The 13,095-nt window shown below is 51.0% G+C and overlaps 1 protein-coding gene across 1 annotated transcript in view; it reads right to left on the reverse strand.

The window, feature by feature from the left end:
- The window catches only part of PHACTR4 (phosphatase and actin regulator 4), a 20,562-nt gene that overhangs the window by 7,362 nt on the left and 105 nt on the right, over positions 1 to 13,095 (reverse strand). The window contains 4 exon segments of the mRNA XM_009872177.1: positions 1,404 to 1,763; positions 1,894 to 2,058; positions 4,855 to 4,935; positions 5,381 to 5,557. Coding sequence (XP_009870479.1) covers positions 1,404 to 1,763; positions 1,894 to 2,058; positions 4,855 to 4,935; positions 5,381 to 5,557 — 783 coding nt within the window.

Genomic DNA, 13,095 nt, shown 5'->3' on the forward strand with positions numbered 1-13,095 from the left:
TCTCCTCCCCTCCTCTCCACAGCCCTGAGCCGCAGGTGCAGCGAGCCCGGCCCGTATTGCTGGGCAGAGAGGCAGGTTAAGTCTGAACACACGTTTGCTAAACTGCTGTCTCCAGCCGCAGTTTTTTTTTTTCATTCCACAAGTACCTCCTGCAATTAGCACAGGGGCATTTCAAATACCATCTGTGATGTGTGCAAGCAGCTTAAAAGAAAACAAGAAAGTATTTCATCAAGTGCTCAGGCCTGGTCAGACTAATCAAGCTGGTCTGGCGTACAGGAGTGTTTAATACCATATTCAAGGTCGCTTGCAAAACCTGCTAGAGCAAGGAGAAGCAGAGATGCAGCTTGTGCTGAAAGCAGGGGGCCCAGGCTCCACCAGAAAGTAACCTGCACACGATCTAAGCTTCTGCCACTGCCTCCCCAAACCACACCTGGGTAACACCTCAGACTTGCCCGATTGATCTTCCCAGAAACCTCCCTCCTGATCTGGACCAGCCTCTGCTAATCCAATCCAAGGAGCCGCAGGGGGTCTGGGAAAGAAGAACAAGCCATCGACTGGAGGGAAGTTGGCTCATTTACTCCAACGATGCTGCATCTTTAAAAGCCTCTAAAATCCCTAAAGAGAGCAGGGACTTATTCAGCTTTAAGAAACTCTCCCCAGATCTTCTGCTTAGAAAAACCGCAGAGAGAAAGACATTTAATTCTTTAAGTGGGAAGATTCAGCTAGAACTACAGTTGAGCTGATGTAGACATGGGATGAGATTACATGACAGAGCCCTACCCACAGACCTTACAGACAGTGCCCGAGTATAACCAGGGAAGTCTGAGCTACACTGCAAGCTCCGGGCCTCTCTGCGCTGAGTGAGGCAGCAGTGACAACCATAAGAGACATCGTTTGGCCTGATGTGAATCTCTCTGGGTTTTTTTAGGGGGCCAAAGACCAGCTGAAAGCATCTATCCTCCCTGACCGCAGTCATCCACCAGCCACCAATGCTGCCTGTCTGCAGCAGAATCCCAGCCCTCAGCGAAGCATCAACATTCAAAGACGGCGCCTTCCAGTTGACAGAAATGCCTTCCCCTCTCCTCGCACCACCCTGACTCCTGCCAAAGGCAGGCAGGGGTTCCCTCCTGCAGGGAGCTGCTGGAAACGGGCACGTCTGACAGATGGGATGGCTCGCAGCAGACGACTCCAGTAATTACACTGTTCTCAGCACACGTGTGCCCTGGCTAAACAGTGGCAGAAATTCTGAGCCCAAACTGGACTGTATTCAGGAAAGACGGTTGGACATTCACAAAACATTTGCTACACGTACTAAAAATCTTCCCTTACAAAGAGAAGAGACTCTCGGAGCAAGAGCTCCAGAACATCCCAACGTGCAAAAACCATCTCAGGGAGGCACTTACCTATTACCGAGTTGCTGTTCCTGTTGACAGGTTTGGGAGGAGGGACGGGAGGTTGTTTGGCAGGAGCTGTGCTGGTTGTACTCGTGGGAGCAGTAGTGTTGGCACTGGCGAGAGGAGGGGGCAGAGTCCTGGGGGCTGGGGAAGGGGCAGCTGTGGAATTGACTGTCTTTGCTGCCACAGGGGCTGTGGTGGAGGGCGCAGGTTTTGCAGTGCTGCTGGCGGGCGTCGGATCCTTCGCCTGCGCTTCGTTTCCCTCCTGGGAAGTGGAGGGAGGTCTTTTGGGAGGAAGCAGAGGCTGCCTGGGAACGTACGGCTCCTGAGGTGGTTCCAGTTCGGGCCCAGAGTGGCTGCTGGAGGAGCCTGCGAAGTCACACAGCTCGGTTTGAGAGACTGGAGAGCCCAGAGCAGGGCGGGAGGAAACAGAAGGGAATTCAAAACCAGTCCTGGGAGAATCTGAAGCAGCGGATTCTGCACACATCTAGGTTCTTACCTTGCCTTTTCTTTGGTTCCTCAGCTGGAAGAGGCTTCCTAAGGCCGGATGGCTTTGTGCCCTCTTCCTCCTGGCTGGGCAGGTTACAAACCCCAGGACCCCCGATGGGGACTGTGTGGCCATTCTTCAGTGCAGGTGGGTTCAGCTTGTCTGGTTCTTCCCCATCTGCAAGGGGACGGGTGGGGAGAGAAGCACAGAGAAAACACTCAGAAAGCAGGAGACAGAGGCGATACTTGTGAGCTGACGGCACAGCCATCGATCCACATCAGCTTCTGAAAGAGCCGCTCTCCAGGCTGCCTCCTGCGGGGAAGCGCAAAGCGATACCGATCGGCCGAAGCTGAGAGGCCTTGATTTCGTTATCCACAGCAAACCAGCACAGCACGTGTCCCATCAAGTGTTTGTCTTCTTCAGTGGCCTCATAATCTACCACCTTTAGAAAGAAGCTTTTAAGACTAGCGTGCCCAGCGCTGGGCCACAGCCCAAGGAAGCTGCAATCGCAATTCGAAACCTCCAGTTCCAACACAGGCCAAGTAATCTACTGACCATGCAATTATAGATACGGATAAAGTCTGAAAATTAGTCGAAAAACCTCTATTTTCTTTCTGTTTCTACCCTGAATTTGGCACAAAAATCACTGCTCTGCCCAAAACGAGGTGTATTTCCTCACTTTTTTACCTTTGTTTTAATCAGATGTAATGACACATCTCCAGAATCTGATGTCATCCATCTTGACGCTACAGATTCTAGCATGGAGTTTCCCAAATATTAGAAGCAAGATCTCTCTTGGGAAAAAAAAATAATTAAAAAATCCTTTTTTCCAGCCCATGCTTTTGAGAGCACTTAAAGCCCGAGCCACCATGAGGAAATGATCATCCTCTGCTCCTGTAATTGCTCTGACAGGGCAAACTCTTGATGATAATATTCCCAAAATCCGTTCTAATGAGGCATCACCCATTTTGACTGCTTTCCAACTCAAGAATATATGCATCACTAACTTGATTTAAAATCCTCAGTGTTTTCAGCCTACTGTTTCTCAAGCAACTGCAGCGTATGGCACCGCGGGCTCGCCCGGTATCAAACCCCAGCAGCCTCTGTTGCTCTGATTTTGGATGGTTTATTCCCTCGCCCCCTTGACCCCTCCTCTGCCCTCCAAGGTATTACCTCCTCTTCCCTAACCTGGTGCTGTTCAGAAGCTGAAAGCAAAGATGACAAGAGGCCAAAAGCTCCCCAGGCTTTCTTTTCTGCAAAAAATAACCTTGGCTCCCAAGAGGAGATGGAAGCCTGCGCTGCCTCACTCGCTCAGCTGCCCTTCCCTGAACTGCAGGAAGTACAGACAGCAACAAGAGGGAGTTTCCTCCCCAGCCAAGGCTGAAACTCAGGAGATGAGCCGGAGCTGTTTATAGCAGCGATTGCCTCCGGCGCGCTGAAGTTTTCAGCGAGGGAGACGGGAACAGCACAACCGAGCTTTGCTCACCGCTCAAACCTCGCGTGCCCTTCTCTGGCAGGGCGCTCCTGACGGCCTTCTCACCCCACCTCACTCCTGACCTCGGTCCCGGTGAGCTCCTTCGAGGTCGAGGCGGGCCAGCGCTCCCTTTTTGCCTTCCTGCGAGCCCAGCACAACCTGCTGCCCCGCCAGCCCAGAGAGCACCGGGTTCGAAAGCCTCTTCCCTACCTCCCCACTCACTCCTCTCTGAAGGGGCGTTTTTTCCCCCGGAGAACCTGCCTAAAAAATATTACCTGACCTTGTAAGACCAAGTTTTAAAATTGCAAGCAAATACAATAACCCACCACCGCTGTCTTATGACTGCCCAATGTTTTAAACTCATAGAAGGGATTAAGATAATGCGCTTTCTAATCTAACCCTCCTGACAACACCGACTGCTCCCTCCTACCTTGGGTTTGCACTTTGTCCAGATTATGGCCATCTTCTGTTTCTTAAGCCAGATCAGATGACTCAAAGCAGAAAATAATTCCGGCTCTCAGCCACGCTCCTGGTACACCCTTACAGTTGGGAAGATCTCTCCTCTGTCATCTCTCCTTGGAAGCTCGTTACTCAAAGCCTTTGATCTCTCTTCCACAGTTTCATCCTGTGACCTCATACACTTTTGTACCCCAGTGAACTCTTCCTCCAGCCCAGCATTTACACCCTCGGGTGGTTGTAGGTGGCTTTCATTACAGCCGAGCTGCAAACAGCTGCGTCAAGGCTTTTCCTCTCAGTTTTGCTTTCAGTGGTTTGGTCTGAAAACCACTTTTCCCTTTTGCTCTTTCTTAGAAGAACCCTGAAATCTGCATTAGGCTGAGGTTGCCTCTGCACTCTGTCTTTTGATACTCAGAGCAACTACACGTTGCTCTAAGCCAAGGACCGTGATGCCACCCAAACAGGTGGGTCGTTACCCCCTCCCTTGTACCCACATCGCCCAAAGCGCAGCCTGGTGACGAGATGATGAACTGATCTGGTTGAGAACTTGTTTTGGTGGGGTGGCCCCAACTCTGAGACATCAGAAAAGGGGATAAGACTTCTCTGACAACAGGGAAAGCTCCAACAAGCTCAGCCATAACCACGACACCGTACCGTGAAGCATCTCGTCTATAACTGAGGAAATGCCTCTCTACCCAGGCAACTCAAAAAGTGTCAGTTGGTTTCTTTTTCCAAGCCTAAAGCCTTCGAACCTGAGCAGCGAGGTCAGCACCTCTCCCGCAGAGGCCACAGGACAAGAGAGAGATGGTGAGTGCGAGTGCGACAGGACACGCCGAGGTGGCTGAAGGAGGACACGTAGGAGAGGGACAGGAGGGGAAGTGACACACAGAACACCCCTCCCCGCGGGCAGCAGGACAGGAAGAGCCCTTCGATTTGTCTCCCCCCCCAAAAATAATTGCTGCAAGGGCGAGGTTTTGCCAGAGGAAGATCAGCTACACAGAACAGAGACAGGAGGAGGAGGAGAAGTTCGTTTGCAGACTCACCCTGCTCAGGGTCTTCCAACAGAACCCCTCTTTTTACCAGCTCCTCTCTTGGCTTTCGCATAGAAATCTTTCGTTCTAAAACTGATATTAAATTGAAAAACAGCACTCAGAAAACAGGGTAAGCTAGAAGTTCAAGAAGACACTTTCTTTTTTTTTAAAGGGATCCTCTGGAGGAAACAAAAGGGCTTCAAATTTCACTGTTTTTGCACGGATTAAGAGGAGGGAGGAGGGACTGCACGTTCAGGCCTGCACTTCACAGTAGACTGGTGATCGCGGAGGAAACCCTCCCTTCCCCAAAGCTGCTTGGGGAGGTTCCTTGCAAGAAAGGAATTTATTTGTCTGAAACTACTGCTCCGTGGCAAGGTGTTTCTGGAGAGATCGAAGGTGCCAGCCCATCACCGAAGTCACATTTTGGTTCTTACGCGTGTGAGCACTCAGGCTTGTGACAGCGAGCCCTTCTCCCCAGCCAGGTGGCTAGCGAAGGATTCTGAGGCAGAGGAAGGGATTCCCACCCAGCCCAAATTACCTTCTGAAGTCTCCTTAAATTTGTCACTGCTTTTCTTTTTCCTCCACTTCCAGGGTTTGAAGATCTTGCCAAAGCTCGAGAACTTGCTTTTCCTCTTCGTCGGAGGTGTGGTGTCACCCGATTCCAAAACGTCGACCCCCATGCCGGCATCAGCTGGGGGGTGATCCACCTCATCGGCTGCACGGAAAAGAAGAAAGAAGTGACCTCGGTGCTGCAGGTGAGAGCTGCCATCTCCCACCAGCCTGCCCCTCGAACCCTGGGAAACAGTGGTGCACGTTCATGCAAAGAAGGGAGCAAGACTTCATGCCTTCACGTAACCCGGCAGCATTTCACAGGGGAGACACGAGTGGGGTTTCCGATGTTAACAGCGCAGAGGGTGACCGGTAAGAGGCTTTCTAACAAAACGAGGATTAGTTTGAATTTGCAGCGTCACAGCTTTGCCCGAGGAACACGGATGGCTTTGCTGCAGTTTCTCATCTTCAGTCGGGAGCTGCGCTAGACACAGAGGAACACAAACACCTTCCAGACTGCGGAGCCGCCTGTCACCACTGTCTGCGCACGCTGAGGTTACCAGGCCCGTTACAACAGCTGTATGTGCTAGAACTTCGCCGCTCTGATTTTTCCCCTCTATAAATAAAGCCGGCAAAGCCGGCCAAGAGCAACAACCACACAGGAAAGCAACACAATACAGGCCTGTGCTCCACCTACTGTACCCGACGTCTCTGGAGAACAACGCAAGAAGGACACGGAGGTGGGAAGGGACACACAAAAAACCCCCAACTCGCTGCAGGAAAAAAAAAACCCAGCTCGCAAAGAAACAACTTGCGAAGCAGAACCACTAAAACTGAATTCTGGCTCGCCTGGTGTTGCTGTTCTCTGGGTATTTGATGGAACATAAGGGAACGCTTACGCTCAGCAGAATCTAGCAACGCCTGCAAAAAAAAATACAAATCGGAGTGCGCACAACCTAAATGAAGCCAGCTGGTGGCTTGCTTCACAGCCTTAATTTACAGACCAAGAATCCCTCGGCTTCAGCACCGCGAAAGACAGGAGCACCCAGGCTGTGGCGCAGAACTCCGCGAAAAAGCGCAATATCCAGACCAGGGCCTCGAGGCTTCCGACGGTCCCACTGGGCAGCGCTACCAGACCCCGTGGGCCGAGGTGCCGCGTTACAAATTGCACTTGGGTATCTTATTCTCGAGCCTCTAAGTGAAACGTTCTGGAGTTTGCAAGCCTTCTGAGAGCACGCATGACGTGCCTGCAGAAAAGACAATACCCTGTAGGCCACAGAGAAAGTTCAGCCAAGAATCCCATCTCCTGAGGCTGAGATTGGGAAAGGAATTTTAGGGGAAAGCCACTCCGCACACAGGACAAAGAGGTAATAATGTATCTGCTACAAACATCCACCAAGGATAGGGACCCAGATGCGAAAAAGCAGATTTCTTTCAAGGTGTGGAAGAGCAGATTCGAGACGCAGAGAAAATAAAAGAAAATAGGAAAAAAAATAAGCTGTCTGATGGAGCTCTACCTGCAACCCTGCAGTGCTTCCTCACACGAGATTTCAGAGCCCAGGATGTGTCAGGCTCGGGAGCCCCGGCCACAGGGATTTCTCTTCCCTAAATAATAGGATAGAGAAGAGGGACAGAGACCACACCAGCAGTGCAAGGGAAATCAGAGAGTATTTCAGGAGGAGGATCTAGATCCCCTGCCAGAAACGCAGTCTTGAACCAAATGACTTGGGCAGAGGAAAGCCAGTGCAGAAATCCACTTTACCGAGAGGAAGTGCCGTACTCTTAACGGGCAGGAGAAAAAAAAAGGCTTTTCAAACCTAATTGTGGCCATTTCAGACTTTACCTAAACAGCACGACCCTTCCAGCTCTGCACAGGTTTCTCTCCTCTCATTTGCGGGTTTTTCTGTTTGGTTTGTTGGTTGGGGTTGTTTTGGTTTTTTAATGAGCCCCCTAACAGAAAGCTCACCAAGAACCAGGCAACACTTATTTGAAAAAGCAAGATCAACTCAGCATCTGAGCTGCCTCTTAAAAAAAAAAGAAAAATCTGGCTTCATTAGGAGGAGAGAAATTGGATGGAAAGTAACACACAAGATGTCAGCACTGATCTGTGATTTTCTGCTGGGAGGGAGGGTGGGTGGAAGTGGGGACACGAAAAAAAAAAAAGACATTTCAAGCTCCCAGAAAACCAAAAGGAATTGTCTGGATGTTTAGAGGCACTTTCTTCAGAGACCAGAACATTAGCCCTGGAGTTATACATGTAATTTTAAAAAGGAGCATTCACTTTGTTCAACAGAGCGTTCCCAAAGATTACCAGGCAGGCAGGCCCGCTTGCCAGGCACTGGATTTGGATCCCAAGTGCCAGGCAAAGGCCTTTCCCTCACCTTTCCGAGGAGCAGTAAGAGCGCCGAAGGCTGTCCTACCCAGCTCCCCTCCTCTGAGGAATGTCACTTATGAGCTGCTGCCACCCCAGGTGTCGGAGTGCTGCACTAAGCAGAAGAAGTTATTAAAAGAAAACTCAACCATCAGGTCCGCAGATGAACAAACAGAGACCTCAGCAAGCTGGGATGTCTTTATTTCCAATTAGAGGGGGAAGGACAAGCATTCCCCTGCCAGAGTCACCCCCGGGCCGCTGCGGAGGAGCCGACACCGCAGCAGACGCCCGATAGCCCCCGAGCGGGAGCAGTGAAAAGCACGGAGGGTGGGGAGAGCCCACGAGCAAGTTTTACTGTGAGCAGAAGAACCTCTTTCAGCAGCTTCTGCAGGTCCGGGTCTGGCTGTCAACCCAAATACCAGCCCAGGGCGGAGGTTCACACCGATCGCAATCACACAGGTTAACGCAAAAGCCGAGTTTCTCAAAGACATTCAGCATCGATTTCGAATCACTCAGCTCTTGCTTCGCTGCCACGCCACGCGACCAGCTGCTTGTAGGCTTGCGCTGTGCCGCAGGTCTTGTCCGGCGTGAAAACACTCCGTTTTGTTGGTTTATAATCAGTTTTGTGGCTAAAAATGGCCACGTGGGAGGGGCAGACAGGCAGCCTGTGTACCCCTTCACTGCACAAAGCCACGGGGCTACTCATTATTCACCATCCCTCCTGTTTTGCATAAAATAAAACTCGATACACGTTACTACAGGGTGTGAACATCCCGAGAGCACTACAGCCCACCCGACTGACAATCCCGCTGCCGTGAAAGCAATTTTCCTCCTCGGTACAAAACCAGATTCATTATAGGATGCATTTTGTCCAGTTCTGCTCGCAGGAGAGCTTGCAACGCCCTTCCACGGGGCTCTTCCTTTTACCATCCATACTTACCAGACGGACATAGAGATTTAAAACAGTGTGTTGTGATGCAATTACGAATTAAATTTACTACTAATTAGCGGGTGGCTCAGGAGCTGTAGGTGTGCTTTCCTGATCTGTACTGTAAATAACCTCATTGCTCAGTGATTGTTCACATTAGGTGGTGCTCACACTCCCTCAGAAAAGGACCTTCCCTTCCATTCACAGCCCATTTCCAGCTCAGACTTCCGTGAAATGGTGCAGAGAGGACATTTCTTGCCCAAGGTGCCTTCACCCTGAAGGCAAAGGGGATTCTCTGTGCCTCCTCTTGCTCTGCTCTACCGGGGAAAGGAGGGTCTCTAAGCTACTTTGCAATGCAAGGCAGGAACCCCTCCTTATCCAAGTCACTGCACTGGGAACGGCTGAGGAACCACACCACAGTGCTCGGACAAAAAAAAAGACAAACCAGACTTTAAGCAGAGGGTGAGAAGCATCAGGACGCTGATGCCCTTGGCTCAGCACCACGGCTGCTCACCTGAGTGGCAAGTCTGTGCCCAAAGAGACCAGCCTCACCTTCGCTGTGGTCCCAGGCTGAAAAAAAGCACTTAAAATTTAAGGAAAAGGTTAAATAAGGTCACGTAGGTGAACCCAGGGGAGTCCTCAGTAGAAGGTCAGGAGTTTTCTAAGGAGCAGGTCCCCAAAGCTGACTTGTTTAACCTTTCCACAAGAACTAACACGAAGCACCTGCTTCAGAAAAGCGACCCTGAAGCAGGGAGCCCGACACTGGCACGTCACACCTGACAGGTGAGAAAAACCCCAGAACAAAACATCTACTGCAGCTTCTGCACAGCGGGGCTGCTTCTCCTGGAGAAGCTGGCCCGGAGCACTGGAGCTGCCCTTGCTCGGATGCCCTCGGGACCCGGCCAGGCTGAGGAGGGGGCTGTGCCCCGGCTGTTCTCTCCCCGCTTCCCGACAGAGCCTGCTGCCGCTTCGGATCTTCCCTCTGAAACCCTTCACACGTCCTGATCCTGCTCCGTCAAAACAAGCAGGTGAATTGTAGCTGTTTAAACAGCACATTTGTGTTAACCCAAAATGTTTAGACTGAAAGAGTCTAGGGAAACGTCACGGAATTGGCACGGCCTGGAGACACAAGAAGGCAGAAAGCTCCGGCAGTGCCAAGCAGCAGGAGACGCGAGTCTCCAGCCGTACGCCCGGCCAGCTGGTCTTTCAAACCCTCCCCTGCAGGCTGCTGCCCATATTTACGCTCTCATCTTGTCGCCGAAACGCAAATGGAAAAAAGCTCTTCCGCTGCACCTTGCAGTAGCTGCAAACTGTTGGGCAAGAACACGGTGGTGTCGAGCTACCCCTGCAGCGAACGGGTTTTTTTATCCTAATCAGAGAAGAGAAATCGTCGCAGAGGAAGAAGCTAGAGACTCGCAGTCATTCTCCAAGCTGCGGTCATCTGCTCCCACAGCTTTTGTCAGGCGTGGAGCTGCCATTCCTGGTAAAGACGGGAAAGCTTTCGCTCCCACCGCCGCTCTCAGGGGGTTTAACGGTCACGTCACGGTCCAAGGGAGGAAAAACCATCACGTGAGCAAATAGACCTGACCCTCATCTTCAGAGATTGAGCCCCAGAACGCCCCGTGGTGCGGCCACCGCTGCCGGCCTCGAGAAAGGCACAGCAGAGACTTCAGGTACCAACACAAACGTTAATTTCTTTCATTAAGGACTTTCTCTCATAGCAAAGATAACTGCAACAGTACACAAGGGAGTGGCGCTTCTGATGCAAAGTATTTAAAATAAAAATATTTAAAAAAAAAATTATAACCACACTGCATCTGCTGTCGGTCACTGCAGAATTAGTCCTGGTGACTTCTAAAAAGCATTTTAACTCCGGCCACACACCATCAAAAGCCAGCACGGCTATGGGGAAATTTTATTCCTGTTTTAACCGGCGCACTATTACATAAGCTAAAAATCACTTCAGGATCCGAGTTAGAGACCCTAAGAGAGCGAGGCTGAAGGCTGTGAAGAAATCAAAGATGCTGATCATATTATCTTGCTCTATGCCTGGGAGGGAAACTACTGATTCCCAGTGTCCATGAAGAAAGCAGCACAATCCTTTAAGGATGAGGGGTCAGCGAGCTCCAGGAGAGGGCTGCAGGCTGAAGCGGGTAGGAAAAGACTAAAAAGACTAAGAACGTGCTGCTTTTCTCCCCGAAATATCTCTGCAGGCATCCCAGAGTTGGCGGACTAGACTTTAGCTCCAAAAATGAGGTGTCCCACCACTGCCACAACCAAAAGGTTCTTCGTCTCAGTCATTCTCAGAGATGGAAGATCTGCTAAATTCGATCTCCATGAAGAAACATTCTCACAAGGGAAATCTGAAAGCGCCAGTATCTGGCTTTGCACCCACACGCGCGTAGCGCATCGATCGCGAGCTTCAGTCGGGTTCTTTCCATCTACAAACGCCATAGTTCACCCAGAACCTGATCCAGCTCTTACTGTAGTAGTTAGGACAGGATTTTCACAAATCTCGGGAGTTTCTGTTCACAAGGAGCCGGCTCACCGGGCATTTCTGTCTCTCAGCCGTAGCCTCAAGGCTCACACCCAGACAGCAGCTCAGCAGCAAGGCATAAACGCTCAGCTGAGAGCTAAAAGCACTCAGGAAAATTAAGCACTTTGCAGCAGCAACTTGCAACGCTTCTGCTTAATCACCTTTATTTTCCTAACTCGCACACACACACCTGCAAGCTCTGCTATCACACAAGCCCAGGAGGCGTGTGGGGACCGTTCACTGAGGACGCGGCAGCTCGTTACACATCAGGGCTCCTTCGGAAGCGCTTTTTGCGGCGCAGCCCGGACCCCCAGGGCTGCAGCGGGTCCCGCCGCTGGGATCCTGCCCTCCCATTGCTAAAACAGCGTCGACGCACAGGCTGAAGAATAACTCATCTCCCTCCTCTTCGTGCCAGGCAGAGCAGATACGAATCCAAAAAGCTTTCAAAGCAACCAGCTACAACTCAAACGAGCAAAGAAAGAACTTCTTTAGGGAGAAATGTTAAATTAGCAAAAAAGCACTTGAGGTAAATGTTTCTAAGTTTCCTTTGACAGCTTTCAAACCCTTCATGTGCGTTTCCTGAATGGTCCAGGGAAGATGGGAATCCTGACCCTGAAGCAATAACATGCCGTGCTCACAGAACAGCCTCAAAGAGTCCCAGCCCTCGGCTTGCCCGTCTTTTCTAATCACCAGAATCTTCACAAGACTTTTCTTTTCAACAGCGCCCTGCCCAAGTTAATGCAAGAACCATCTCTTGAAGGTCACAGTTTATTTGGTAGGAGCTATGCAAGCTGCGCCACGAGAAAACACTTTGGATAGCAAAGGGCCAGCTGAGGAAACACCAGGACTGTCGGCCTCCAGTCTCTAGCAAAGGACAATGTGACCACACCAGGAGAGCCCTCTCTCCTGAAAATTACCACCACGGCTGGTGCTTGGTGAGAGAAAGAGCCCAAGACTGAACAGTTCAGCTTCTAACAGCACATAAATACAAGAAGATGCTGTTAATCTTCATCAACAGAAGACGACTGAAGTTTTACTTCTCCTTCTACGCTCTCAATATCACTTATTTTTAGCAACTCTTGAACAAGACACACCGGAGTAAGTTGGGGGAGGCTTAATCTGAACCCTAAAAAATAGTTGGTAGGTTTAAAGTGAAAAAAAAATGAGGGAGCTCCCCATGTGCAAGTGTCAAGTGTTTCTCTAAAAATCAGATAATTCCACTTCGCAGATGAGAGTAACCAAACTCGGCCCAGGCAGCTGACAGCAAGTCGGAGCGAGATAAAAAGGAACAGCACGACACGCAAAGTCTCTGCTTCTAGTCGGTGCATCGCAGTCCCAGCGCCGGGAACGGCACTTCAGACAGAGACCTGGAAATAACAGGGACCCACGCACGGTGTTCTGGAAGTAGTGCTGCTAAAGTAAGGTTGCGTCTGCTACAGCCTGCCAGTTACTCACAGAGTAGAGGGAGAAAATAATCAGCAATACGACTGCCAAGCCCCTTGTCCCCCCAGAACTGCTAGAGCCGCCCCAAGGAGCTGAGTGACATTACGCACAAGGAGGCAATTCTGGGCGGCTTTGGGCCGGGCAGACTGTCGGGGCTGGATCCCACCCCGCTCAGGTGAATTTTCCCGCTGTCCCAACAATTTGCAAAGCTCATTTCCCTGAAGGCGGCCACGCGAGACAGAGACTATCCCTAAAAACGGCTCAGAGCCTGCCTGAAGCCCCGGCAGAACATGTTGCACAGCGATTGCATGTGACACGAGTAAGAGAAAGGAAGGAAATGGAGTTATTTCTCTGGTTTCTCTGCCCAGCTCCCGAGGCGGGCGCAGGTTACACAAGCCCCGCGTTCCACTCCTCCCAACTCCTCCG

The sequence above is a fragment of the Apaloderma vittatum genome, unplaced genomic scaffold, assembly GCF_000703405.1.
Source record: "Apaloderma vittatum isolate BGI_N311 unplaced genomic scaffold, ASM70340v1 scaffold16276, whole genome shotgun sequence".
NCBI lineage: Eukaryota > Metazoa > Chordata > Aves > Trogoniformes > Trogonidae > Apaloderma > Apaloderma vittatum.